General features: G+C 44.5%; 1 protein-coding gene across 3 annotated transcripts in view; it reads left to right on the forward strand.

Annotated features, from left to right (window-relative positions):
- ADD2 (adducin 2) overlaps positions 1–27476 on the forward strand; it is a 106397-nt gene that overhangs the window by 65406 nt on the left and 13515 nt on the right. For all 3 annotated transcript variants that reach the window (XM_032410760.1, XM_032410758.1, XM_032410759.1), the window contains 9 exons: positions 1749–1887; positions 9049–9200; positions 9621–9701; positions 12452–12601; positions 13961–14104; positions 16238–16336; positions 20670–20846; positions 25542–25799; positions 26895–27014. In XM_032410760.1, the coding sequence (XP_032266651.1) occupies positions 1749–1887; positions 9049–9200; positions 9621–9701; positions 12452–12601; positions 13961–14104; positions 16238–16336; positions 20670–20846; positions 25542–25799; positions 26895–27014 (1320 nt within the window). The remainder of the gene's footprint in view (positions 1–1748; positions 1888–9048; positions 9201–9620; positions 9702–12451; positions 12602–13960; positions 14105–16237; positions 16337–20669; positions 20847–25541; positions 25800–26894; positions 27015–27476) is intronic.

The raw sequence follows: 27476 nt of genomic DNA on the forward strand, positions 1-27476 counted from the left end.
GGTCCGCCCCAGGCGGGCGGGAGAGGAGGAGGAGGAGGGGAAGGGAGCGGAGCAGGCAGTGCCGCCCATTCATCTGGCTGAACCTGAGAGATAAATAACTCCTCTTTCATTTGCTCAGTGTTGTAGCAATTTTAAGCCCGCTGAGCAAGACCGGCCTGGCCCTGTGGGTATTTCATTCTCTCCCTGGTCACTGGTAGAGGGCAAAAACCTGGTTTATGTGCAGGCGGTTTGGCTTGGTACGGGGTGGGGGTGGGTCTGAGAGACAGGAGCCCTGCCTCAGTTTCCAGGCTTCCCCAAAAGTTGTAACAATGAACTAACAGGGATATTCCTGTAAACAGGAGGCCAGCAGGGAACGCCACGTGGAAGGCTTGGGGCCCCCATTTTTGAGCACCACAAAGAACTCCCTATCGGGGCAATAAGGTTGACAGGCCTGGGGTAGAGGTGAAGAGGGTCTGGAAGCCCCAGAAGGTGGCCAGAGTGTAGGATACAGAGGAGTATGGGCCAGGGCAGGAAGGGCAAGTCATGATCACCCTACCATGGCCCCAGACTTGAGGTCAGTTGGTACCTGCGTGGCATGGACACAGAGCTCATCCTTGCAGCAAGTGGTGCATTGAGAAGAACAAAGCATGGGCCTAATGGACCACGGAAGTAGGAGGGTGATGGAGGCCCTGGGTGAGGAGAGGAAGAGCGGTGTGGAAGGAATGTGAGGGCGGTAGAGCTGAGGGTCCTCAGGAAACAGTGCATGATCCCAGGGGCTGGGAAGCTCAGGCTGGAGCTGGCATCTCCAGGTGCCTGCCAGGAGGGGCTCTGCCTCAGTCCCCACTGGGCTTTGGAGAGACAGGACACATAGGTGGGCTGTGTGTGACCCTGGCTGAGTGCACACCGTGAATGCTCAGGCTTCACAGAGGAGCACTGAGGTAATGGGCCTGAGGTCTTGGTGACAGGTGACACTGTGGAGGAAGCCTGGAGGAATATGGCAGGGACTAAAAGCTTTGGGATGATGGGAAAACTCCAGTGTGGGACTAGGAGAGATGACAGGTGTGATAGAAGTGGCAGAGTTAGTACCAACCCAAGTTTCGGGGCCTGAATGGATAGAACTTTATTCGCAGGCAAGAAATGGGACAAAAGGAGTTCATGTTTCTTCTGTCCTTTTATAGATTGACCAACACATGAGGGGCCCCCTGTTTCCTCCTGAGTGCTCCCTGCTGCCACCTGGTGGACAGTCCTGCCTTATTTATGGTCTGAAAAGCCAGGCTTAGCAGGGCGTTAGAAGTGGAAGTGACAGGGAGGACAGCAAATCCTTCAGTACCCGAGGAAACTGAGGTCCAGAAGGGCCATAGGCATGGCTGATGGACAGGGAGGATGGCACACATTTTCGTCCAGTTCTGCTTTTTAAAATGTCTCTTAATTACTAAAGTGAAGCCCTATCCTGTCTGATGGCCCAGGGGTGGGGGTGGGGGGCGTTGAGGGGGGTTGGAAGTGGGAGGGACGTCTTGACTATCACTTAGACCCAGGAAGGACCTGGACAAAGGGGACACAACAGCAGACATCTTTTTGCTTCCCAAACAGTAGTTTGGGGAGGCTCCTGAGGTCTCACTAGAATTCCCAATGTCCTCTGAGGCCCAGGGATCCCATGTGTGGCCCTGGCCTAGCTGACCCAGGGGATTGGGGTGGGCTCTTGGAAGAGGGGTCCTCAGCCCCCCCTATGAGACCCACTGGGGGGACCAGCACCTTGGGGCCTGCTTCAGTCTTTCAGGGAGGAACTGGAAGGCCTCATCCAGGAGCAGATGAAGAAGGGGAACAACTCCTCCAACATCTGGGCCCTGCGGCAGATCGCGGACTTCATGGCCAGCACCTCCCACGCAGTCTTCCCAGCATCTTCCATGAGTACGTGTGGAGCTGGGGAGCTGCCAGGAGCAGAGGTGGAGGAAGTGAGGTGGGGAAGAGAGGGTGGGTTGCCAGGCTACAGAGTGAGCAGTGCAGCTGAGTTAGCCGACCCGGGGTGGCAGCCAAAGAGGTACCTGGCTCTGCTTCTGAGGCTGCTGGATTTAAAGACCCACAGGAGAATTACTCCTGGTGCCCAGAAATAGAAGGGGGATGGTGACCTACGGGAAAACCTCTTTCTGGTTCTGTTGGGGGAAGGGACGGGATGACAGGGTGTCACTGTTCTGAGAGGCAGGGCAACCTCTATGTGACTCCTCCATCCCCCTTCATAAGTGGGTTAGCATGAAGGGAGGAGCTTTGCAACTCCAAGTCTCTTACATGGCCTCTGCTTGAGGACCCAGGAGTGGAGAGTGCGGATTCCGCTCCCTGTTACCCTAGCTGTGGATACAGAACTGAAGGAAAATCCTCTTGGGCTAGCAGCAGCTCCTGACTCAGGCTGCTCTTTGCTCAACCCCGTGGAGCCTCTCCCTTGCAGCTGGAGTGGTAGGGAGGGGAGGAGGCCATTGAATCCAGTATCTTGGTGCCCCACCGGACAGGCCAACCTGACTCCATAGACAAGGACCACAAGCAGCCAGGCCTGGGCATGAAACCCTCTTCCTGGGTTCTGAAGTTCTGCCCACAACCTTGAAGAAATAAACATCAAAAAATACTTTCCCTCAACAACATAAATACAGGATTATGATGAAAAATTAGGGAAATAAGAAAAGGAAATTAAAATTAATGTACTGTGTTCTTACAATTAAGAAATGACTATTTTCAATGTTTTGGTATATATCCTTCCAGCCTTTTTCTCTTAACATATATAAATTAGGAAAACAAAAATGGAATCATATTATACATGCAAGTTTGATAGCTTTAACATATCTTGACTAATTTTTCACATAATAAAACATGATTCTGTAATACGATGTTTGGTGAAAGTATGCTATTCTATGGCATGACTGAATATGCCATAATTTATTTTTAGACTTTTAAGTTGTTTACAGCTTTTTGCTCTTATGAACAACAGTGCCATCAATCCTTTCATTTATTCTATGACTATTTTCTAAAGCCAAATTACTGGAAATAGAATTGCTACATTAAAGTATTTGCATGTTTTAAAGACATTAATGCATAATGCCAAATTACCATGGAGAAAGATGGAACCAATTTACATTCCCACCAGCAATGCAATAGAGTGCCCTTTTCCTCCACCTTGATCTGTAGTATGTATTATACCATTCGTTTCATCCTCCTGATTTGATAGGTGATAAATAGTACTTTATTTGTGTTTTAATGTGCATTTGTTTGATCACTAACGACTTTGGATGTATTTTCATATACACGTTGGGATGATTTTTTTTTTTTGTAGTAAATTGCCTATCACATTCCTTGCCAATTTTCCTACTCACATATCCTTTTCTTAAAAATTTTCAAATCTTTATGAAATGGGGCTATTTCCCTCTTATCTATCAAATATATTGCAATTTTTTCCAGTTTTTCCTTTGCCTTTTTTGTTCATGATGTTTTTGTCTTGTAGAACTCTAATTTCCATGCAACTGAATCCATTGTTACTTTCCTTTGTGTGTTCCTCTTTTGATTGCACACTCAGAAATACCTTCCCCATGTTTTATCATCCCATGGGACAAATACCCTTAATTATTTTTAAAAATAAGAATTATTTTGTCAAGTTCCCCCACCCCATACCTCAAAAATTCCCTTTTGGGATTTTGATTGGGATTATATTAAATAAATAGATTAATTTGGTGGAGAATTTATAAATTTACAATTTTATATTAGAATATAAGCTTCATGGGGGAAAAGATATTTGTATGTTTTGTTCACTGCTGTATCCTAGAATAGTGTCTTGGACTTAGAAAAGTAGCTGGGTTCTAGAGGCGAGGGGGGTGGGAGGATGGGTTAGCCTGGTGATGGGTATTAAAGAGGGCACATTCTGCATGGAGCACTGGGTGTTACGCACAAACAATGAATCATGGAACACTACATCAAAAACTAATGATGTAATGTATGGTGATTAACATAACAATAAAAAATTTTTTAAAAATAGAAAAAAAAAGAAAATGAAAATCTCAAAAAAAAAAAAAGCAGTCACTATGGGACATCTGGGTGGAAAAAAAAAGAAAAGAAAAGTAGCTGGCACAGTATAGGTGTTTTAAAAATATTCACACAAATGAATTTTAAGTCTGTTCAGAAATTATGTATGTCTTCTATTTATTTGCTTTATTTGCTTTTTTAAAAAAAATGTCCATTAGAGAAGGTTAGTAGTTATTTTCTTATAGTCCCTACTAATTTCTTGTTAAGTTTATCCTGGAAATTTTATATAACTTTGTTATTTCATTTTATTTTTTTAAAGATTTTATTTATTTATTTGACACAGAGAGACACAGCGAGAGAGGGAACACAAGCAGGGGGAGTGGGAGAGGGAGAAGAAGGCTTCCCGCAGGGAGCCCTATGTGGGGCTTGATCCCAGGACCCTGGGACCATGACCTGAGCCGAAGGCAGATGCTTAATGACTGAGCCATCCAGGCGCCCCTAACTTTGTTATTTTAAATGATTTTTTTCCTCTATTCAATTTTCTTTCTGATTATAGCTGTCATCCAGGGAAAGTAGCTTCTGATTGAACTCTTAAATTCTAATAGCTTCTCAGTTAATTCTCTTGGGTTTTGTATATAGAAAAATCACATAACCTGCAAATAATGGTCATTTTGAATCCTTCATTCCAACATTTACCCTTTGGTTTCTTTTTCCAGTTTTCTCACTGCATCCATTAGAACCCTCAGAAAAAATGTTTAATAATAGATTAGAGAGTAATCGTCCTTGTCTTGTTTCTGACTTTAATAGAAATCCTTTACCACAGGAGTTTGAGTTCGTATCATGTTGAGGAAGTATCTTTTTATTCTAGTTCAATATGGGTTCTTCTCAGAAATGGATGTTGAATTTTATAAAATGCATTTGGGTCATTTATTGATTTCTCTTTCTTTGAACTATTGCTTTGATGAATTATATTAATAGATTTCTGAACATTGAACTCTTTTTTCATTCGTGAAATCAGTCATTCCTGCTCTTGATGCATCCTTTTGAAAATACTCTTCTAGATTTGATCTGCTAGACTTTTATTCAGGATTTGCATATTCATACATGAGATTGGTCAGAAATTCACTTTTTGGGCAGTCTTCATTTAGTATTGGTTTTAAGGCTATAACTTCATAAGATAAATCAAGGTGATCCCCATCCTTCTCTTTGTCCTGATAGAATTTAAATAAGATAGGAAGTGTCTCTTCCTTGGAGGTTTATTACTCACTTGTAAAGCCATCCAGATCTGGAACATTTTTTATAACATTATTTTTCTCAGTTTCATCTAGGGTTTTTAAAAAATTTATTTTGCTGCTTCTTGAGTAAATTTTGATCATATGTTTTAAATAAATAATACATTTCATGGAGATTTTCAAAATTATTAGTGATTTACAGTATTATTTCTATCATTTAAACTTTCTGCTGTGAATGAGTAGACATCCCATTCTCATTCCTGGTGTTGTACCTTCCCGTTTTCTTTTCTGGCAATATTTTTTTTTTTATTATGTGATGTTAATCACCATACATTACATCATTAGTTTTTGATTATTCCCGTTTTCTTTTATGCCAATCCAGATGTTGGTTTATTCATAGATCTTCTCACATAAGCCAATTCTTGGATTTCTATATTAGTTCTACTAATTTTCTAGTTTCCTGATTCATTGATCTTGTTTTTCTATTCACTAATTCTTTTCCATAACTTTTCTTTGGTTTATTTTGTTATTTTTATGTTTTCTAGAGTAGAATAAAATGGATGCTTTATTTTCATATTTAATTGAATAACAAAGACATTTTAGACTATGAATTTTTTTCCCTCTGAGTGTAAGTTTCATCTTATTCCATGCATTTTGACACACTATTTCCTTTATGGTTAATTTCTAGATAGTTTGCAGTTGCTGTTTTGATTTTATTTTTATTCTAAGAACTATCTGGAAGTGTGTTTTCTCATTTCCAAGTGATTGAATTTGTAATGTTTTAAGGGTTTGTTGATAACATCTAGTTTGATTGCATTGTGTTTGGAAAATGTGACCTATTTAATGTCTATGTTGAGGATTTATTGAGATTTTCTCTGTGGCCTAATAATATCATTTTTGAATGATATGTAGGCAGAGACTCTATCTCCAGTGCATGGTATTTCATCTGTATCTTCATTTATTTTTTTTATTTTGTAAAAAATGAGAGTCGTGTTGTCTTCCACTGGATATTTAATTAGTGTTCATTTCTCTTCGTATTTCTGGTAGCTTTTGCTTTGTATCTTGATGAAATGTTATTCAAAGCGTAAATGTTCTTTATAGCTATAGCTTCATGTTGGATTATATGTTTAATTCATGTAAAATGGCCTCCACAGTGGCCCCTCCCAACCATGGCCCCTGCTGCCTGGCTTTGTCTAGGGGGGTGTATGCTTTTGCTCTGCCTCCCTCCTTGCTGCCAGGGATGAATATTCCAAGGGAATATGGCTTTCCCTGATTTCTACTTTGATGATATTATGACCTCTGTTTATTTTTTTCTTTATATTTGCTGGGCATACTTCTGATGATTCTTTTCTTCTTACCTGCTTCATGTCACTTTATTTTAGTGTGTTTGTTGGTAACCCTCCTATAGCATTGTCTCCCGGCATCTCTTGCTATAGCAGAGAAATCCGAAACAGCCGGGGTTTTTTTCGTTCCTTTGTAGGTAACCAACATTTTTTTTGGTAGATGTTTGTGCATTTTCCCCCTTATCCTTGTATTTCAGAAATGTGCCAGGAAGCATATAATTGTAGGCTTTTTCTGTTTATGGACTTTTTCCTGTGGAATGTAGTAAATTCTTATAATTCATTTACACAGGTCTGTTTTTCAGTTCAGAAATGTTTTCTGTTATGTGAGTGCTGATTATTTATATGCCAGCTCTCTGGTCTTTGTCTCCCTTAGCTATCCTATTCTTTCTCATTGTTTTCATGTCTCTGTCCTTATACTTTTTCTTTTGAAAGAGATATAGAGCTGACCAGCATTCCCACTGCCTCACCGACCAGCATGTCAGGAAGACAGTTGGGTGTCTGAAAATCTGATTAGGGCATGTCCAGGGTATCTGAGTCAGGGAATGTGGAGAGGGGAAGTTCCAAGAGTCATGAGTTCAAGTGCAGATAGGTTGTTCTTTGTCCAGGTCCATTTGCCATAGAATTTTGTGGTTGTTTTGTGTTTTTATTTTAGTTTCTTTTTTTGCAATCATGTGTCCTTCAGTCTTAGCTTTCCTGGGGGCAGTTGGGGAGTTTTCATCTTTTTCTGTGTTTTCTTAGGTCCCTTGAGTAAATGGCTTGGTTAGATCTGAGTCATAAACCTGGCGTTCAGTCATCTTAACTTATAAGCATTCTTTCTCCTAAAACCCTGAGAGCAGAGGCTCTGGGGTGCTCGTGGAGCCTTCTGATCTCTTCTCCCACCCTGGGTCTGCTGGTGGGGTAATCCTTACAGCAAAGCTCCACAGAGTGGGGGAGGGGGACACTGATACAGGACACAAAGGATGGGATGGCATGTTTTTAGACCTATTCTGGCCTCCTTGCCATCCCTGGGATTCCCTAGTTATTTGTAAGAGAAGGAATTAAAGAAATCTGGGTCTGAAGACCCTCTCCCAACAATATCTCCCCCTGCCCGGCTTTGTCTGGGGGGCTTATGCTTTTGATATGCCTTCCTTCTTGCTGCTAGGGATGAAGTAAAGAGGTAATTGCTTGTCTGGGGAATGAACAGAGAGGAGGAAGGGATACCAGAATGGTCAATTCCAATGAGAAATTGTTGACTTTGGAATTTCGTCGTTGTTCTTTCTGCCAGTTCCACTGAGCCTCTGGACTACTTCTTCCTCTGTCAACTATAGTTCCTGGACACATGCCCTGGAGGTATCCCTCCTCTGGTGGGCACAAGCTTTTTGGGTTTATATTCCTGACATGGGTGTTTCGAGGTTTGCTCTGCTTGCTTTATGTAGGCCCAACAGCACCTTTGTAGGTCCACCTTCGCCTTTGTAGACCATCTCATCATTTCAGCTAGTGGCAAACCTAATGCAGGACAGATATCACAGTGTGTAACAGCAAGTTTATTGAGATGGTGGAAGCTTCTAAAAGGCATTTAATCCATTAAAGTTTTTAGTGGGATGCTGGGAGAGGCAGCATCAGGAGGCTCCCAGCCAGACATCATTTTAAGCCAGAACCCTTTCCTATTGATTCTTTTATTGGTTTCTAGACACTAATTGGAAGTGCTGGGGCTCAGATGCCCTCTTATGCCTTCTGGAGGCACACAGGGAGCGGTCATCATTTTTAATGGGATAGACTGGACACCACCTCCTAGACCCCTTATGTGCCTTGAAGATAAGACCATCAAGCCCTCTAGGCCCATTTCCAGATCCCTTCCATATCTCCCCAAATTCCCTGAAAGAATCATAACTAACCAAGGGACTGCACATCCAGAGGGGAGCAGATATGGCCTGCCTGAAGCCTGAAGCCCTTCAGCTAACCACACTGACTTCTGGAAGTTTATGACTTGTCAGAAGAAGTTGAGGAATTTACTTCCTGGCTGACTTGGCTTTCTGATTTGCTCTGTTTCCAAAGCAGAGGAAAAGTTATATTACATGGTATAGTTTAAAACAATAAACAATAGCAGGTCTAATGATTAGTATCTTCTTCATCAAAACTAACTGATAAAATATACCTATATTTCCACTCAGAAACTTATTCTTGCTTTTATTCAATGTCCATCTTAAGGATTTATTTTGAGCTTGACATCCCAAGAACCCTTCATTCTGTGGTTTGAATCTTGCCCTGATTTTTGACCAAAAGCAATGCCATTTTTATCTGAATAAGCAGAAGACTTTCTTGGGCACAACTATCCATTCTATGGATTTTCTCCCCCTGGATGAGGGCCAAAGAATATTTAATTCCCTGCCTGTGGAAGTCTCTTGTGCAGTTGTAGTGTCAGTGAGAATTTAGAGAGGACTAGGGCGAGGAAGGAAGGGGGGCAGACAGCAGCCCTGACCCTGAGAGCTGCCCTGTCCCCACCTGTTTCCCTGCAGACTTCTCCATGATGACGCCAATCAATGACCTCCACACAGCTGACTCCTTGAACCTGGCCAAGGGGGAGCGGCTCATGCGGTGCAAGATCAGCAGCGTCTACCGTCTCCTAGACCTCTATGGCTGGGCCCAGCTGAGCGACACCTACGTCACGGTGAGCACAGCATCTTGGAGTGGGGTGGGTACTGCATGTGGCCCTGACAAAATCCCAAGAGAGAGCTCCTGCCCATCGGCATGGCCATGCACTGAGCCCTTCCAACATTTCTAACCACTGTGGTCACCTGAAATAGACAACCTTCCCTGTGACCACTTCCTGCATAAGGAGCTAGGAACTCCTGGATCCTATTTCTAGGGCTACCCTTGATCATTGGGAGATTCCTCTTGTAGGTCCATTGCCCCAGTTCCAAATAAAGGCCAGGTCTTCTTCATCTTTCATGTGCTGGGGGGGAGATAAGGGTTTTTGGGTGTGAGTTTTAGGTGCAGTGGATTCAGGGGAAGTGGGGATTCAAGCAGAGTGTTCTTGGAAATAACCCTTCTGTCTCCTTGCCACTGAGAACATGTGTCTTCCCTCCAGCTGAGAGTCAGCAAGGAGCAGGATCACTTCCTGATTAGCCCTAAGGGAGTTTCTTGCAATGAAGTCACCGCATCCAGCCTGGTAAGTATAGTTGGGCATCTCATTGCCCATTGCTTATTGAAACGACAGCAGTCTACAGTGACAGGTCATCTTCAGATTAGCCACTGCCGTCCTATCCCTCATGGAGCTTGCAGTCTAGTGGGGCAGAGAAGACACATGGCTCCAAAGCAGAATACCCATAGCACAACCCAACCATGAGACCAAATATGAGGTGCAGGCAGCAAGTGCAGTAGGAGGTAGGAGGGGGAGGAGATGGGCCTGAGGTCCTCTGTGCCTGGGATTGGACCCCGAAGTCTGGGAATGGGGAGGCCTTCCCAGACTGGGGAATATATTGGAATAACAGCCAGTGCTTTGTCTCAAAGCAGTGCAAGACTGGCTTAGTGCTGGTGCATTAGCAATAACTTTCTGGAACCCCCTTTGGTTCTCTTGCTCCTTTTACGTGTACTTCCAGAACTTGGTCTTGATAAGGAAAGATTCCTGGGTAGGAGGAGGAAAGAAGTAGAAAGGACTGTCTTACAAGCAGAAGAGGCCCCGTGGTTTCTAGATGTGTGGGCTGCTGTGCTGTACGCCTGAGGGCAGAGGGTACCAACTCAGGGCCTCTGCCAGGCTTGACACACACTCACATGTTGAGTGCACGTATGCAGTTAAAAGAGCCAGCTGACAAAGTCACAGAGTATCTGGGCAGGGTAGACCTTGAGGGCTGCCAAGCCCACTTTATAGGCAGGAGAGGACACTGGAGCCCAGGGAGGTAAGTGACTTGCACAGGGCCACCTAAGGACGTCATGGCCAAGTCAGATTAGGGTCAAAGACACAAGGAGGCACCGGCTCTGCCTTTAAGGCATTTGTGGCGAGTTGGGGAGCAGGCAAGACAAGCAATGATTCAACTCAGAGTGAAGAAGGCTCCCATACAGCAGGAAACTTGGGGAGCCCAGAAAAGGTGCTTGGGCCCAGCAGGAGGGGCAAGGGAAGAGCATGTGGGTTAACCTGATGGTGAAGGAGCTTAGTCCCCAGGAGCCCACAGCATAAGCAGATTTAGACCAGGCCAGGAGGGAGAGACTGGGCAAAGAGAACTCTGTCCTCAGCAGGAGAAGGACGGTTCACACAAAGCCAGGCACATGCCACATCCTGGTGCATTTGGGAGGACAGTGAGGGGCCACGTCTGGCTCACGTATTCAGTGTCTGGAAGTGAGGCTGGGGAGGGGATAGGGACCAGATGAAAAATGGCACCAAAAGCGTGGTTATGGTGCTTTGGCTTTACTCTGCTGGACATGCAGAGCCGCTGAAGCATTGTAAGCAGGTGAGTGATACAGTCACACACACACACGCACACACACGCGCGCACACACACACACACACACACACACAGTGTGTGATTGTTAGCCATGACACCTACTAGCTCCTCGGCATCAAAAGCAGATTATAAGACCAGTAACTAGTTTCTATCTGTCCTTTAAGATCTAGCTTTTGAGTGATTGGTAAATGGGTGTTTATTTTACTATTATCTTTACCTTTGTGTATTTTGCTTAAAAATTCAAAATAAAGAGTAAAAAAAACAAGAAAAAGGCTCAGGTTAGATGTTACTTCCTCTGGGAAGGCTTCTCGGATCCCCCTGTTTTACTGGGATCAAAGACCCCTCCCATCTGCTTCTAGAGAATTCTGTGACTGACTCTCTTCTAGCTTCCCTACCCAAGATGTGGTCTGTGGACCAGCAGCATGGGTATCTCTTGCGAACTTGTCAGAAATGCAGACTCTCGGGTCCCATTCTGGGCCTACTGAATCAGAATCTGCATTTTTTTAATTTTAAATTTTAGTTAACATACAGTGCAGTATTGGTTTTAGGAGTAGAATTCAGTGATTCATCACTTACATACAACACCCAGTGCTCATCACAACAAGTGCCTTTCTAATACCCATCATCCATATACCCCCTCCCCCACCCACCTACTTCCATCAACCTGCAGTTTATTCTCTATTGTTAGGAATCCCTCTCCCCTTTTTTCTCCCTCTTCCCATATGTTCATCTGTTTTCTTTCTTAAATTCCACATATGAGTGAGATCATATGGTATTTGTCTTTCTCTGACTGACTTATTTCATTTAGCGTAATATACTCTAGCTCTATCCATGTCATTGCAAATGGCAAGATTTCATTCTTTTTGATGGCTGAGTAATATTCCTGTGTGTGTGTGTGTGTGTGTGTGTGTGTACACACAACTGCTAGTAGCTCTGGCTGGCCCCACATACAGTAAGTCTGTGGTATTCACACACACACACACACAGACACACACACTTCACATCTTTATCCATTCATCAGTCAGTGGACATTTGAGCTCTCTCCATAGTTTGGCTGTTGTTGCCCCTTCAAATCTGTATTTTTGTATCCTTTGGGTAAACGCCTAGCAGTGCAATTGCTGGATCATAGGGTAGCTCTAGTTTTAACTTTCTGAGGAACCTCCATACTGTTCTCCAGAGTGGCTGCCCCAGTTTGCAGAGAATCTATTTTGACAGGATCTCCAGAGGATTCTTATGCCCGGTCAAGTTTGAGAAACTCTGCTCTAGCATTTTCCCTGCTGAATCATAATCAGTCATGTCTCCTGGTAGCCTGTGTCCTCACCAAAAGCAGGAACCAGGTCTCTTCTTCTCCCGACACCAAGCACAGCCCTTGCTCCTGGGGTGCGGGAATGCCTGGAGGCAGTGGGTGTGGCCCACCTGCGGGAGGGTCCTGAGGTCCCCCACCTGCCTTGTGGCCATAAGTTTCTCTTCCCTGGCCCAGATCAAGGTGAACATCCTGGGAGAGGTGGTGGAGAAGGGCAGCAGCTGCTTCCCAGTGGATACCACGGGCTTCTGTCTACACTCGGCGATCTACGCTGCCAGACCTGATGTGCGCTGCATCATCCACCTGCACACGCCGGCCACGGCAGCCGTGAGTGTCCGCTCTAAGGGCACCATTTCCATCCCTGAGGCTGGCAGCAAACCCCTGCTGCCCCCTTCTCTGAGGTGCTCCCTGACGAAAGAAGTAAGCCCCCCAAGCTAGTGGCAGTCTCGTTATTTAAAACAGTTCTGGAAACATTTCCTGAACTCAAGCCAAGGTGAGGAGAGGGAACACCCCATGTGGTAACCCTAATCCTCTCCATTTTTCCAAGCACAGAAGTCTTGGTTTGGGGACATGAGGCAAAGATATGAAGTGTTTGCTCTGCTGCGTCCCCCACCCTGCTACACATACGCATAAGCACCATTTACCCAAGTGACGGCACCTCTTGAGTTTCCACTCAGGTCAGTCCTCTCCGACTGAAGGCTGGTGCCTGCCCCAACCCCCACCCCCAGCCCAGGCTCTGGTGAGGAGAGATCGTGATAAAAAATAAGATGGTGGGAACCTGGAGTTGTCCACTTTTCATAACCCAGGGTGGGCTTTGAGCTGGGGATAGGAGCAAGGAAAACTCAGCGAGAGTAGAAGGAATACCCTCAAGGATCAGGTTGTCCCCTAAGAGGCTCTGGTAATTTCTCCATGTGTACCTAAGGCACGCCAGTGTCACTTGGAAAGACCACAACCAAGCAGGTCTGGGTGTCCCCTCAACCTTCAACCCATCTTACTGACTTCCAGACCTTACACCTACAGGAGCAGAGCGGACTTGTCATTTGCCTGGGTTTTTTCTGTGAAGCACACCAGTTATGAGCACTCAGATTTTCCAGAATATGGGACAGAATGAGGGAACAAAGGCAGGAGGCTCTCCTAAACCTCTCCATGCTCCTTGTTTTTAATAAAAGGCAGGATTTGAGGCATGGATTTTAACCCTATTCCCTGGCACTCTTATTGCCTTATCACTAGTGAAAGGGGGCCTCTCAGTGGGCCTCCCTGTTTCTGCCCTGACCTCAAGGCTGAGGATTTCCACCAGCTCGCCCCAGAGGACGCTGGACCCTGCTTCACTCGAGCCTGGTGCCAACTCTGCTACCCCCTACCTTTTCCCAGAGTCCTAGGACGAGAGGAGAGCAAGGGGGTGGGCAGGAGCACTAGCTTTCTCAAAGGCATTCTTTGTAGCAATTTTAGAGAGAGGTATATTGACGTGGCTGCTGTCAAAATGATGATGGAAAGACGTCAGAGGAAGCAGCTGGCAAGCCAGAGCCCAGCCGGGTGCAGCAGAGTCAAAGGGCAGTGCCTTTCTTGGGCACTTGCTCTCTCCCGCACTGGTCCTCAGAGTAGAGCCTGGCTGTGCCACTCTGAGGAAAGGGCACAGACTGGGGTGGGGGAGCTGCAGGTGCTAACCATTCCACTGTCTCACTAAAGGTGTCAGCCATGAAGTGTGGCCTCCTGCCTGTCTCCCACAATGCCCTGCTGGTGGGGGACATGGCCTATTATGACTTCAATGGTGGGATGGAGCAGGAAGCGGATCGAATCAGCCTGCAGAAGTGCCTTGGACCCACCTGCAAGGTTTGCTCAGCTGTTTCAGAAAGACACTCTGGGGTGGGATTGTCCAAAACCTACATCATGAGTGACATGTGTTCAGTGGACAATGTTTAGAAGTTGCACTTAAACAAAAAAGTGAAATAAAATTCTCTTTATCCCACTATCCTGAGGTTTTGGTGCATGCTTCACAAATATATTCACATATATTTAGAAAACGTAGATCATAAAATATATCCTCTTTTTTCCTTTAGTAATATCCAGTAAACACCTTTGTATATTATTAAATATTTTCTAAATCACTATTTTATTTTTTTAAAATGTTTTTATTTAATAGAGAGATAGAGAGCACAAGCAGGCAGGGTGGCAGCCAGTGGGAGAGGGAGAAGCAGGCTTCCCGTTGAGCAGGGAACCCCGATGCGGGGCTCGATCCCAGGACCCCAGGATCATGACCTGACCTGAAGGCAGACGCTTAACCGACTGAGCCACCGAGGCGCCCCTCTAAATCACTATTTTAAATTATTAGATTATACCTCATTGTGTAAATGGCTGTGCCACCATTTACCTTAACAAATTGGACACCGGAAGCTCCCCCCCTCCACCCGCCCTGAATTTTTCCTTGATATAAACAACACATGATGAAAATCCTTTTAGCTAAATCTCTGTATATGCTTGAAATCATTTCCTTAGGATAAGTTCCCAGGGACACACATTTTAGAACTCTTACTTCATTCAGGCTCATTGCCCTTTCCTCCCCCAGAGTCTAGTATATGAGAATGCTGCTTCCCTGCACTCTCCCCAAACTTGAGTATTACCCCCCTTTTTTTTTTTTGCTAACTTGATAGAGAAAAACAGAATCTCACTATTGTTTGGCTTAAATCTAAAGACTTATTTTTTAACAGTACATCATTAGGGGTCGCCAGCTTAGTACAGGAAGTTCTGGAGCTGAGCCTACGTTGATAGATGCTTGTTCCCGTCCTTGAAAGGCACTCACTGCCTAAATCATTTCCAGTCGGAGAGTCTCTGCCTTCCCATTCCTGACACAGAGGAGAAATCCCTGCCACTCTCTCCCAACATTCTCTAAAGCCTCATTAGCAGTGCCAGGAGAGGGAGGAGATGTTCACATCTACAAAATGCTACAAGAATTTCAGAGATTTGCTATCTACAAAATCTTTTTAGGCCAGAGTCATCATCTCTTTCTATTTCTCTGGTGCTTGAGAAGAAAAACCTCCAGCTGTTTTCAGCAAGAGAGGATGTGATGATTAGACCACTAGACCTTAGCCCACGTCTGCAAGGACACATCCAACACATGGATCTGTGTCCCTGCTGCTAGGTGGGCATCGTCTGGTTTCAGAGAGTTCATGAGGATGAAACCAACCAAGAAACAGTTTCTGCATCTGAACTCTAGGGAGTCAGGCTCTGTATAAGTTCATTTCTGTTTCTTTCCCCCACCCCCTTTTGTCTGCCTGCCCCTGGCTGAGTCACAAACGTTGCACCAACGGTGAGAACACCTGGGTTCTAGTTCCGATTCTGCCCTTGATTAGCTGGAAGGCTTTCACTTTCTTTAGGCTTCTGTTTCCTCTTCTGCAAAACCAGAGAGTTAAGAGTAGAAGGTCACTATGGCCTCCTTCACAGAAGTGGAGGTCTTAGAGCTACCAGGGCCTCGCTGAGTTCATGGAGAAGAGACTTGAGGTCCAGAGAGGTGACATGACGCACCTGTTTCTGCAGAGCCACCCCTCAGAGAGGCACCCCCTTGGGTTTTGATTTCCAAGTCAACTAAGTCACAAGAGCAAGAGATTGCTTTTGAGGTTAGACCCTCCTATTGGACACAAAGTAATTTCATTCACTTTAACACAGACACCAGTTTTTCAGACTTCAAAGCCCTCCAAGGCCTAAAACTCCAGGTATTGCCCAAAGAAATCCACCAAGCTCTCTAGTCTCCGTTTTAAAAAGCATTTTCTATTTTTTAGGGAGGATGCTTAGGGTTAAAATCACATCCGGGGTAGCATTGGGGTGTTTGCACAGGGAGAATGAACAAGGAGTTGGGGGCATGCTTTGGGACTGGATATGGAAACTGATCTGGAGTAAATGAAAAATCTCTCCTTCTTCACTAAAGTTTAAAAGACTTGAAGTTTTAATTGGTCGTTTGCTCCTATGCAGATCCTGGTGCTAAGAAATCATGGAGTGGTTGCTCTAGGTGACACCGTGGAGGAGGCATTTTATAAGGTCTTCCACCTGCAGGCTGCGTGTGAGATACAGGTGAGCAAGTTCCTCTGGGGAGTGGGCCCTGGCGTGGCTCTGACAGAGTCCCCACTGGCCGTGATTTAAGGAGTCCTGGGAGCCAGCCATCTAAAAGCCTTGCCCTATTTCTCTGCCTTGGCACCACCTTATCCTTCTAAAGTTTCGCACTTAGAATCAGTTTTGTAGCTTTAAAATATTTATCACTGTTGCCTAACAACCAGTATCTACCTCTTGGGGGTCAGTGCCCAGGACAGGGAGCTGCCTAGGCCCATCAATCGGAAAGTGGGAGAAACCGTAATAGGGGATATAAAAGTTCTTACCATGCTCATGTATTACCTGGGGTATAACTGTTACATCTAGCTATGGCAAATAGACACCACATCGTAGGTGGGTCTTTTCTCTTTTTGTCCGGAGGGTGTAGTTTGCAAAGACCATGAACATGGTCCAGCCCAGAAAGGGGTGAAGTTAGACATGGCAAGCCTGAACACCAGGGAACCCCCAACGTAATGTCCAGGGAGCCCATCGTGAGGTTCTCCTAACTAGTAGGGGATGGGGTGGGGGGTGGGTGGGGATTGTCAGTGATCATGAGACCCCTAAAGGAATTGGTGGAAAAGCAATAGGAAAACACAAATCCTATAGTTTTGCCAGATAACAAGGTGGTGTTACATAAGCCAAACACATGCTCCTTTCAGTGTGGCAAGCTGTCAGGGGTGAGTAAGGGGGCCTTGCAAACTGAATGGACTCCAGCCTTTCCAGCTCTGGGATATGTGTCTTTGGGTCAGGGACTTGCTTTCCTCATCTGGACAAGGGGGGGCCTATGGGATCCTTGTGAGGATGGGGCCTTTCAGATAAGGAGAGGTGTTGCTGATGGTATTTTTAGGACTCAGTTGACAGAAGGGAAGGCTAACTGCTCCAGGATGAGTCAGCTCTTCGCAAGGTCCTTTGGTGTCCTGTCTGCCCTCTCCTGGCTGGTCTGGGCAGAGCAGCGCCCCAGGCAGAATGCCTGCCTTTGTCTTGGCAGCTGGGGGACAGGGGAAAGAATGGGATAATCCCAGAGGCATTGCTAGTGGAGGTTCTGCAAGTGGCACCTTTCTCAAGGGTTTTTAAATGAATATGTTGAGAGGACAGTTGTTAAGACAATGATGAAGAGGTGTTAGAGTGGTATGAGACTGCCCCATCCCCCCAGACAGCGGTGGTCATAACAGAAGGTGGAGAAGGTAGAACCAGGGTCAAGGCAGTTCCTTCCTGATGCAGCCCCAACCAGAGATGCTGGCCCTGAGCTCTGACCCCTGACTGATGTTAGAACCTGGCAGAGCCTCTGATATGCCCACTTTCTTTTCCCCATATCTGTGCTCTAACGAGTTCCCCATCTTCCTTCTGAAGAAGAGATTTCCATGAGAAAATAGTTCGTACCATTTTGCAAAGACAGCATGGCCTGGAAATGAATGGAGAGAGATGCCCATGTGTCCCCCATCACGTGGTGAAGACCTGTCCCCGGCTACACGCTGAAAAATGGCCTCCGTACAGTTTAACCAAAGGCAGGACGGCCGTCTAGCAGCTGGGGAGATGAAAGCACAGAGCTGCCAGCCACTGGCCCCGACAGCCCCAGCGCCTTCTCTCGGCCCTGTCTGCTGTCACTTTCTTTTCCGTCAGGACTGCCATGTGACCTTGTTAAAGTGCATCAGGCGATAGAAGCAAATAACCTCCAGAAAACCTCCAGTGGCTTTTTTTTCAGCTCGTGGAGCAGGGAGGCTTCTAGAGAGAGAAAAGAAGCTAGAGGGTGTGGAAGCAGAACAGGCCAGATTAGACCAGAGGTGTGGGTGGTTTAGGGCATGGGCGACCCCCTGGGCCAGTGGTCTGCAGATGCTGTTGGGATGGTAGCCCCTGGGCAGCTCATTTCTGCTTGAACAGCCAGCACTGAGGTTCTGTTTTCATCGTGGGCTAACTTTTCTCCCTCAGTGACCTTGGCAAACAAATGAATGTGGCTGTGGTCATTTTAGTGGTTCAAGGCTAAAAGCCTAGTCCATTCTTCTGGGGACAGTGTTCTCATTGCTCTCCATCGGTTTGGGGTTCTAGGAAACTGGGTCATCCCCAGCTGAGAGAGGCAGCTCCCTGCTCTGCTTACAGGCAGATGGGAAGAAGCTCAGGCAATTCTTCTCCATCTGCTACCCATCGCCATGGAAACTAATGGGGAAAGGGGGAGGTGGGAGGAGGCACAGTTCTTGTGAGGATGTGGGCAGTTCTTTCCTCCATGAATGACTAGGCACATTGTTTCTTTCATAGTAAAACCTTGGAACTTTTTGATCATAAACATTGATGTGGCACTCTATGCCCCAGGTGATATTCTAGGTGCTTTACAAATATTACCTTCAATAATGCTCACAAGGTAGATACTACTATTTTTTTCATTTTACAGATGAGAAAACAGGCACAGAGAGGGTAAATAGCTGCCCCAAATTACACAGCAAGTAAGTGGCAAAGCCAGGATTCAAACCCAGGCAGCCTGTGTCCGCGTCCATGTCCTTAAACACTACGTTGCACTGCCTCCGGGGGAAATGAGGGTCGGTGGGAAAGATCAGCTGACAGCACTCCAAGTCAGGGTTCCAGGGTCCCAAGGGCTGGAGCCCTGCCTTGGCCAGATGGGGGTCTGGGATGAACCAGGTAATTGATCTACCGGCTGGGATTCACTGCCTTTGAGAGTGCATGCCCACGCGCTCAGCCTGTGTGCGTGTGAGGGACTTCACCATTAGAAAATACGGCAACAGAGGCCAGAACCGGAACTGGTGAATGAGCATAACAAAAAGGTGGACTTGCACTTTGTGTAATCTACGCCAACTCACTGTAACCCTTCTAACATTTGGACCACAGTATAGTAGGCTGCCTCCCTAGGCACGGAGCTGACTATCTCCAGGGATATTGGACAAGGACCCTTAGCTTTGGTGGATGCAATTTAGCTTGCTGGCTAAGTCATTTAATAAACGACTATTAAAGTCTCCATCTTTGCCAGATAAAAATGGAGCCTTCAACTGGACACATGCCTTGGATGAAGAGGGTATGGAAAATGAGTATTCTTGCTTCCTCCTCTTCACCCTTGCAAAGGTGGCCTGGCTGACCTCCAGGAAGTCCCATAGGAGGCATTTGTTACACTGGTGAATCCAACACACTCCAGGGTGTGTGCCGGATCCTCACAGGTTCACGGACTCATGGTAGCCAGCAAGCTAAATTGCATCCTTTCCTTTTCAGTAAAAACTGGAACACTGGAAGTTTATGTAATCGGATCATTCTCCTGTAATAAGTAGGCTTACAGGAGATATCAAATATTAATCAGATTGCAGTACAGAACACCTGGCTTCCCACTGAGACGACTGGGAAACCATCCTCTCTCACTGTTGCTGGTCTCACCCTGGAAGCCAAATCATAGCCAATTATATCTGAGTGCTGGATTCAGGGAGTAGACAGAAGGTACCATTATATGGATATGGAATTAGAAAATAAGGAGATTGGTTAGATTAATAATGTCTTCTAGGATCATTCTAAAATCGCCTGCTGTATACACACACCTCTTGCCCTAATACTCAGAGTCCATTGCCTGTAGCCACTTGTTCTGTCCCCTTGCCATGGAGCCTGGACAGTGGGGCAAATACTCCAAGTGCACTGGGGAAGCTGCGTCTCCCTCTACGGGGCCCGGCTGTGTATTATCAGCCCTTCAGGTGTCTCCATCTTCTGTGTTTCCTCAACTGACTAATACCACTGCAGAAGATGAGTTCTTCCTTTAGACCTGTTCATTCAGGCCATCAGGCTACTCTCCTGTTTTATTGGCTGAGGAGCCAGCCTTTCTTTCAAGTGACTTTTTGCTTAAAAAAAAAAAGGCAGGGAGAGATATTTCAAACACACAGAAAGATGCAGAAGAATAATATACACCCACTACTCACCACTCAGATTTAAAAAGTAAAAGCCTTTTTACTTCAGATCTTTTCCTCTTGAAGAAATAAAATATTATAGACAAGAACTGAAGTCCCCTTTGGAGCCCTTCCTGACCTTAACCCCCACCTTCCCCAGAAATAGTCACAAATTGAGGTTGGTCTATATCCAGGTAACTTTTCAGTCCTCTGTATTGCTTTATTCTTGAGGTTTAACACTTGCTGCTTCCTCCTCTTCTATAGTCTCTAAGAACTAGCATTAAGAAAGAAACTGCTAAGACCTCTTTCCCTGGAAGTGGGTACGTGCCCAGTAACTTTGGAGCAGCTTTTCCTCTGGGAGGGAAAAAGCCAGATACAGCTCACATTTCTAGACATGTGTACACACACACATACATGCACGCACACTGAGGTCTTTCTGCTCTTTGCTGCAGGTCTCCGCCCTGTCCGGCGCTGGGGGAGCGGAGAACCTCATCCTCCTGGAGCAGGAGAAGCACCGACCCCACGAAGTGGGCTCCGTGCAGTGGGCAGGGAGCACCTTTGGGCCTATGCAGAAGAGCCGGCTGGGGGAGCACGAGTTTGAGGCCCTAATGAGGATGCTGGACAACCTGGTGAGTCGGTTGAGACTCAGCCCCCTGTAACCAGTCAGGGGGGATGCAGTAGGTGGACATGAGAATTGCAGCATCGTGAAGCTGTTAAAGCCTCATTGATTGGCAACTGACTCAGAATTTGTGGTCATTCTAATCGTAGTTGAGTTTTCTTAAATGATGGCCTTTACCACCCAGTTCTAAAGGCTGTCGATGCCATCTTATATTGTGGCTCAGTTCACTCTTTTCTAGTTAGTTCTGCCTTGGTATCTCGTGACTTTAATGTAGAAACCATGTAATACTCTAATTTCTTTATTCTGGTGAGCAACATTCTAACAATATCCTGTCATAATGATTGAATGAATCAATCATGTAAGGAGTTAACTGGTATGTGTCTAGGGGTGGCCTTTAAAGGATACAAAATCTAACAATCTAGTTGATCATAGGACATATAAATAGGAGACAGTTGGAGAACAAGAGCAAAGTATGCATGATGAGGAGCTAGTTGCAGGAAGAGAACATAACTTCTTCGATTGCTCGGAGAAGTGAAAGATGAAACCTATCTTTGGACCGTTTCTATATCTGATTCATGTTCCCCTCCTGACTGCTACTACCTTGGACCCTCTTTATTGTGTCCAGATCACTGCAATAATTAATCTTTTTCTCCTTGCCTCCAGTCCCTCCAAACCATCCTTACCTTATTACCAGGCTGACTGTGAGGGTCACTTTATAATGATGAAAAACACAATCCACCTTGAAAATACAATTCCTTTTAACATTCATGTGCCGAGTAATCCATGCCTAAATAAAGCACCAGAGCCAGACAGTTTCATACAGGAATTCTTTCAAATCTTTAAGAAACACACAATTCTTTTTTTTTAAGATTTTATTTATTTATTTGAGAGAGACAGAGAGAGGGCACAAGCAGAGTGTGAGGCAGGTAGAGGGAGAGGGAGAAGCAGACTCTCCGCTGAGCAAGGAGCCTGATGTAGGGCTTGATCCTAGGACCCCAATATCCCAGGACCCCGGGATCATGACCTGAGCTGAAGGCAGATGCTTAACTGACTGAGCCACCCAGGTGCCCCAAGAAACAGACAATTCTTCTGCCATTTAAACTGTTTCAGAGAGTGAAAGTGGAACATGAAACTGTAACAGTTATAACACATTCAGACCAATCTTGCTTTGAGTTGATGAAAAATGCTGCATGAGGGTGCCTGGGTGGCTCAGTCGTTAAGCGTCTGCCTTCGGCTCAGGTCATGATCCCAGGGTCCTGGGATCGAGTCCCACATCGGGCTCCCTGCTCAGCGGGAAGCCTGCTTCTCCCTCTCCCACTCCCCCTGCTTGTGTTCCTGCTCTCGCTGTCTCTCTCTCTGTCAAATAAATAAATAAAATCTTTAAAAAAAAAAAAAAGAAAAGAAAAATGCTGCATGAAAACTAGCAGGTAGTATCCAGCATAACATTAGAATAATAATACATAATAACAAAGCAAAGGCTCACTCCTAGTATACAAGGATGGTTTAATATTAAGAGAGAGCACAAGCAGGGGGAGTGGCAGGCAGAGGGAGAGGGAGAAGCAGTCTCCCCAATGAGCAGGGAGCCTGATGTGGGGCTCGATCCCAGAACCCTGGGATCATGACCTGAGCCAAAGGCAGATGCTTAACCGACTGAGCCACCCAGGCGCCCCTATTATAAATCTTTTAAATATATTTCATCATATTAGTGAGTCAAAGGATTAAAAACCTTTTGGTCATTTTAATAAATACCAAAGTCATTTGATAAAAATATAGTATCAGTTTATAAAAATAATAGCTGTTAAGACAGGAGGACACTTATTTAACATGATTAAAGTAATTTTTTCTGAAAACAAGAGCCAATATACTGGTAACACTACAAGTATTTCCATTAAATTTTGAAACAGAACAATGATTCTTTCTGTCAGCACTTTTAATATTGTTCTGGAATAATACTGGAACTCAATCTAAGGTGGTGAGGCATAAAAATAAATATTGAAAAGGAAACAAAATTACTATTCTGTATAAAGAGTATGGTTACATGCCTATAAAATCCCAAAGAGCCAACTAAGAAAAAATATTAGAAATAATGAGTGCATTTTAAAGTAGTCAGTTATGAAAATATATTTAAAAATTAGTAGCTTTTTTTGCATCTTAACATATAATAATATATTTGAAAATATAGTAATGGGAGAAAATAGCCCTATTTGCAAATGCAGAAAGAACATAAAACATTAAGCAGAACTGATTTAAAGAAAACCATAATTGTTTATCAATAGACGTCAGAGAAAATCTGAACTTAATAAAGAGCCACAATTTCCTCTTGGTTAGAAAATCCCATAGGGTTAAGAGGTTGCTCTTCCAAATTAATAAACTCAGTGTAATTCCTTCAATAATAGGGGAGCACAGAAGGACTTAGCAAAAATGTTTTCCCAAGTTTTCCCAAATTCAGAATGGCTAGGAAAATCCTATAAAAAGAAGAGTAATTAGAGATACTTGTCCCATCACATGGTAAAGCATGAAAAATCTTCAGCAACTAAACAGAGGAGCACTAGCGCAGAATGAACAGGTGAATCAGTAGGACAGCTTAGAGAATCCAGAAATAGACCCTAAATGTATGAGAACTTAACACAGGGCAACTAGGCATCTTATAAAGCAGTGGGAGAAAGATTGAGTGCTAGCCCTTTGGGAAATAAATAAGGTGGATCATTCCTTTCAACAAAATGAATTCCGCAGGGCTCCTGGGTGGCTCAGTCAGTTAAGCGTCTGCCTTCAGCTCAGGTCATGATCTCAGAGTCCTGGGATCGAGCCCTGCATCGGGCTCCCTGCTCAGCAGGAAGCCTGGTTCTCCCTCTCCCTCCTCCCTTCCCCCTGCTTGTGCTCTCTCACTCTCTATCTCAAATAAATAAATAAAATCTTAAAAAAAAAACAAGATGAATTCCTGATTTATCAAAAATTTGAACATAAAAAGTAAATTCATATAGATATTAAAAAACAGATTTATATTTTTGATGCTCTTGTGTTGGGAAAGAACTTGTCAAGTATGGTGGGAAAGTCTAACAAATATTGACAGATATGATTATATTAAAATTGAAAATGTATATTTTTATAAACTATCTCTCCCATCATAAACAAAGCTGAAAGACAAACTATGGAGGAAAATATTACAACATCTGTGACATTCAAAAAATTAAAATCCTTAATGTAGAAAGCGGTATTATGAATCAATGTGAAAACAATAAACATCTCAATAGAAAAACAAACCAAGAACACAAGCAGTTTACAAAGGAAGAGATTCAAGTGGCCATTAAAAATATCTAGTTTTACTAGTAACAAAAAAAAGAATTTAAAAAGTTGGAGGATTTTACTTTTAACCCTTCTGATTGCCAAAGTTTTTTGTGTTTTTTTTTTAAACCTCAGCAATATTCAGCAGATGGGAGGGAGGTGAGAACTGGGAACTCCAGCACAATTGGTAGAAGTATAACTTGGCTCAACATTTTGGGAAGATAATAAATACATGAAAACTTTTAATGTATACCCCTTGACCCAGTAATTTTTATTCTAGGAGAGAATCTTTAATTGCCTAAAGAAAACTGTATAAATATACTTATTTCATGGTTGTTTATAATATTTTAAAAATGACAAAGTGTCAGTGCTATCAATTATTTTTTACTAAATCATAAAAAAATAAGGGTTTCTGTGTGTTTATAGGTTCAATAATGTGAAAAAAAATCTCTAAATCACATCAATAAACTAGAAAAGCAGCTTGTAAAGTTGCTTATGCAGTATGGTCCCATTTATATATTGTTTTACATATATAATTATAGAACACATATATATAACATATATATTCTATAGTTATATATTATGTATATACTTACATACATGCACATATATATATGCTTACAGAGATGACCAGAAAGATTTTTAGTGGTTATCTCTGGGGATGAGATTTTTAAATAAAACCCACTTCTTTCTTATGTTTTTCATTATTGCCTGATTTTTCTAGATAGGTCTGTATTTTCTTTATAATCGGAAAAATATTTTAATGCCTCTTTAATTTAAAAAAAATAAGAAGAAGATAGGCAAAGCCAAGAAGGAATCACATGAGGAGCTCTCAAGATGACTGAATGTTCTCACCAAGCAGGAGCCATTTCTACCTCTGTGGGACATGGTCTTGCTTAGGAGACAGGGATGTTTGTGAGTCAGATTTCAGGGTTCCAAGAAAGAAATGGCTTCGAAGCCTTGGAGTCAAGAAAATGAGGGTTGACTGTTAGAATCAGCTGGCAAGCTTTTAAAAATCCTGCAGCCCAGACATTGTCCACTGAAATCAGCAGCTCTGAGGTGGGCACAAGTACCAGCATTTTTAAAGCCCCCAAGGGATCCCAGCATGCAGCCAGGGCTGAGAACCCCTGGAGTAGATGGAAAACTGGAACACTGTTAGGGTAAGGAGACCTGTCTGTCTGGTCCACAAGGTTCTAGGGATTTTCTCAGCTCTGATCAGAGGGCTTGTTGGGGTGAAGGAAAGAGGGCGTTGGGGGACCAGGAGAAGGGAACAATTCTGAAACACATCAAAGGAGCAGCACTGTGTTATGGAGATTTTGGGTTAAACTAAGTCCTTCAGAAAGAAGAAGGCAAAGGGTGTGTGAGATATGTGCGTGGAGGCCATGTTTCCCACAGTAAGTGGTTCTGTTTCTGTCCTTTTTAGGGTTACAGAACAGGCTACACGTACCGCTACCCCTTTGTTCAAGAGAAAACCAAACACAAAAGTGAGGTGGAGATCCCAGCCACCGTCACAGCCTTCGTGTTTGAGGAGGACGGCGCCCCGGTGCCCGCCCTGCGGCAGCATGCCCAGAAACAGCAGAAGGAGAAGACCCGTTGGCTCAACACGCCCAACACCTACCTGCGGGTCAATGTGGCTGATGAGGTTCAGAGGAGCATGGGCAGCCCCCGGCCCAAGACCACAGTAAGGAGGAGATTGGGGTGGGGGGAGGGTGCATGGCTATATCTGTGGGTTAAGCAGCTTAATTTAAAAGGGGAACAGAACAAATATCCCATGGGCTGGGATATTACAGTTTCCCTTTAGAGCTTCCTATTGGACATCTAGGAGCAGCTGCTCATGCCCGCAGAACCTCTGATCACCTGTTTCTTGCACCTCTGCACTGAGGTTTGGGGCCCAAAGAGCAGATTTCTCCAGGGGGTGGCTGGACCTCACTCCCAGCAGCACAAAATCCAGGAACAATTGGTTTTTGCTTCTTCTCCCCCATATACAGGGGGCTTCTGGGAAGTTCATGGGCATCCAACATTTGGATTGTCCATCTGATGCAAACCCAGAAGATGGGTTGGGATATGAATTTCGATTAAGTTGTCTTCTCCCTCCCCACACCTCTTCTCATTTTCTCTCTCACACACACACCAGTATGCATACACACACGACTCTTAATTTGATTTTTCATTAACATTAAAGTAGCTGAAGGCAAGTAGAATAGCTCTTCATTAAAAACAAAAAACAAAAAACGATGAAGCCCTGCAAATTAAAATCAATAAGTCAGGGCACCTGGGTGGCTCAGTTGGTTAAACATCGGACTTTTGATTTCGGCTCAGGTCATGATCTCAGGGTTGTGAGATTGAGCTCTGTGTTGGGCTATGCATGCTCGGTGTGGAGTCGGCTTGAGAGTCTCTCTCTCCCCCTCCCCCGGCTCTCTCTTTCTTTCTCCCTCTAAATAAATAAATAAAATTGAAAATCAGTAAGTCATCTGATGCTAAAGGCCAAGTGGCTGCCTGTTTGTCAAATTGGTTGTCAAGGTTATGAGCCCTACTCTCCAGCGCTCTTTACAGCTGACTATTGACCTGGGGGCCTTCTTTGGCAAGCAGGTCATTTGTTCCCCATCTCTGTTCTGGGAGACAGACCTCAAGGAGGCCCTAGAAGAGAGAACATCTCTCTGTAGGCTTGCTGACCTTGCACATGGACCGGTTGGTCCAGATCTCAGGGGTGGGCCATAGGGGAGGACGTGGTGACTTTATTCCTTTGCCTTACCCACCTGGCCTTGTGTGTGTTCAGTGGATGAAGGCTGACGAGGTGGAGAAATCCAGCAGTGGCATGCCGATACGGATTGAAAACCCAAACCAATTTGTGCCTCTCTATACCGACCCCCAAGAAGTGCTGGACATGCGGAACAAGGTAAGGTGGGAGCTGCTTCTCTTGCCATCTCTTCCCACAAATATGAGCTGAGTTCCCAGGATGTACCTGTCTTATCAAAACCCCAGATTCCTCTTAGGGGAAAGAAACTACCATATATGGGCCATTCTCTAGCGCCGTGCTAACTCTATACTTACGTGGTCCTAAATAACCCTCGTACATAAAGAAGTGCTTGCTTGTGACATTAGATATGTCTAAGAAACCTGCCCATAAATTGAGTTTTTATGAATTTTATGCTATTTTCCTTTCAGCTCATTTTCAAAATTTCAAAATCCTTTATATTTCTCTCTCAACATTTGCTTTATAGTTCACTCACTCACATTTCTCATGTTACTTTAAAAACTTAGGTTGTAGTAGACCACCTCCAAAAGGTCAAGTATACTCACAGAACAGTGATTTAATGTATGGTTCAAGGACCTTCTGCAGTGCTGATTTAAAATGCAG

This window comes from Phoca vitulina, unplaced genomic scaffold (genome assembly GCF_004348235.1).
Source record: "Phoca vitulina isolate PV1807 unplaced genomic scaffold, GSC_HSeal_1.0 scaffold12, whole genome shotgun sequence".
NCBI classification, from domain to species: Eukaryota; Metazoa; Chordata; class Mammalia; order Carnivora; family Phocidae; genus Phoca; species Phoca vitulina.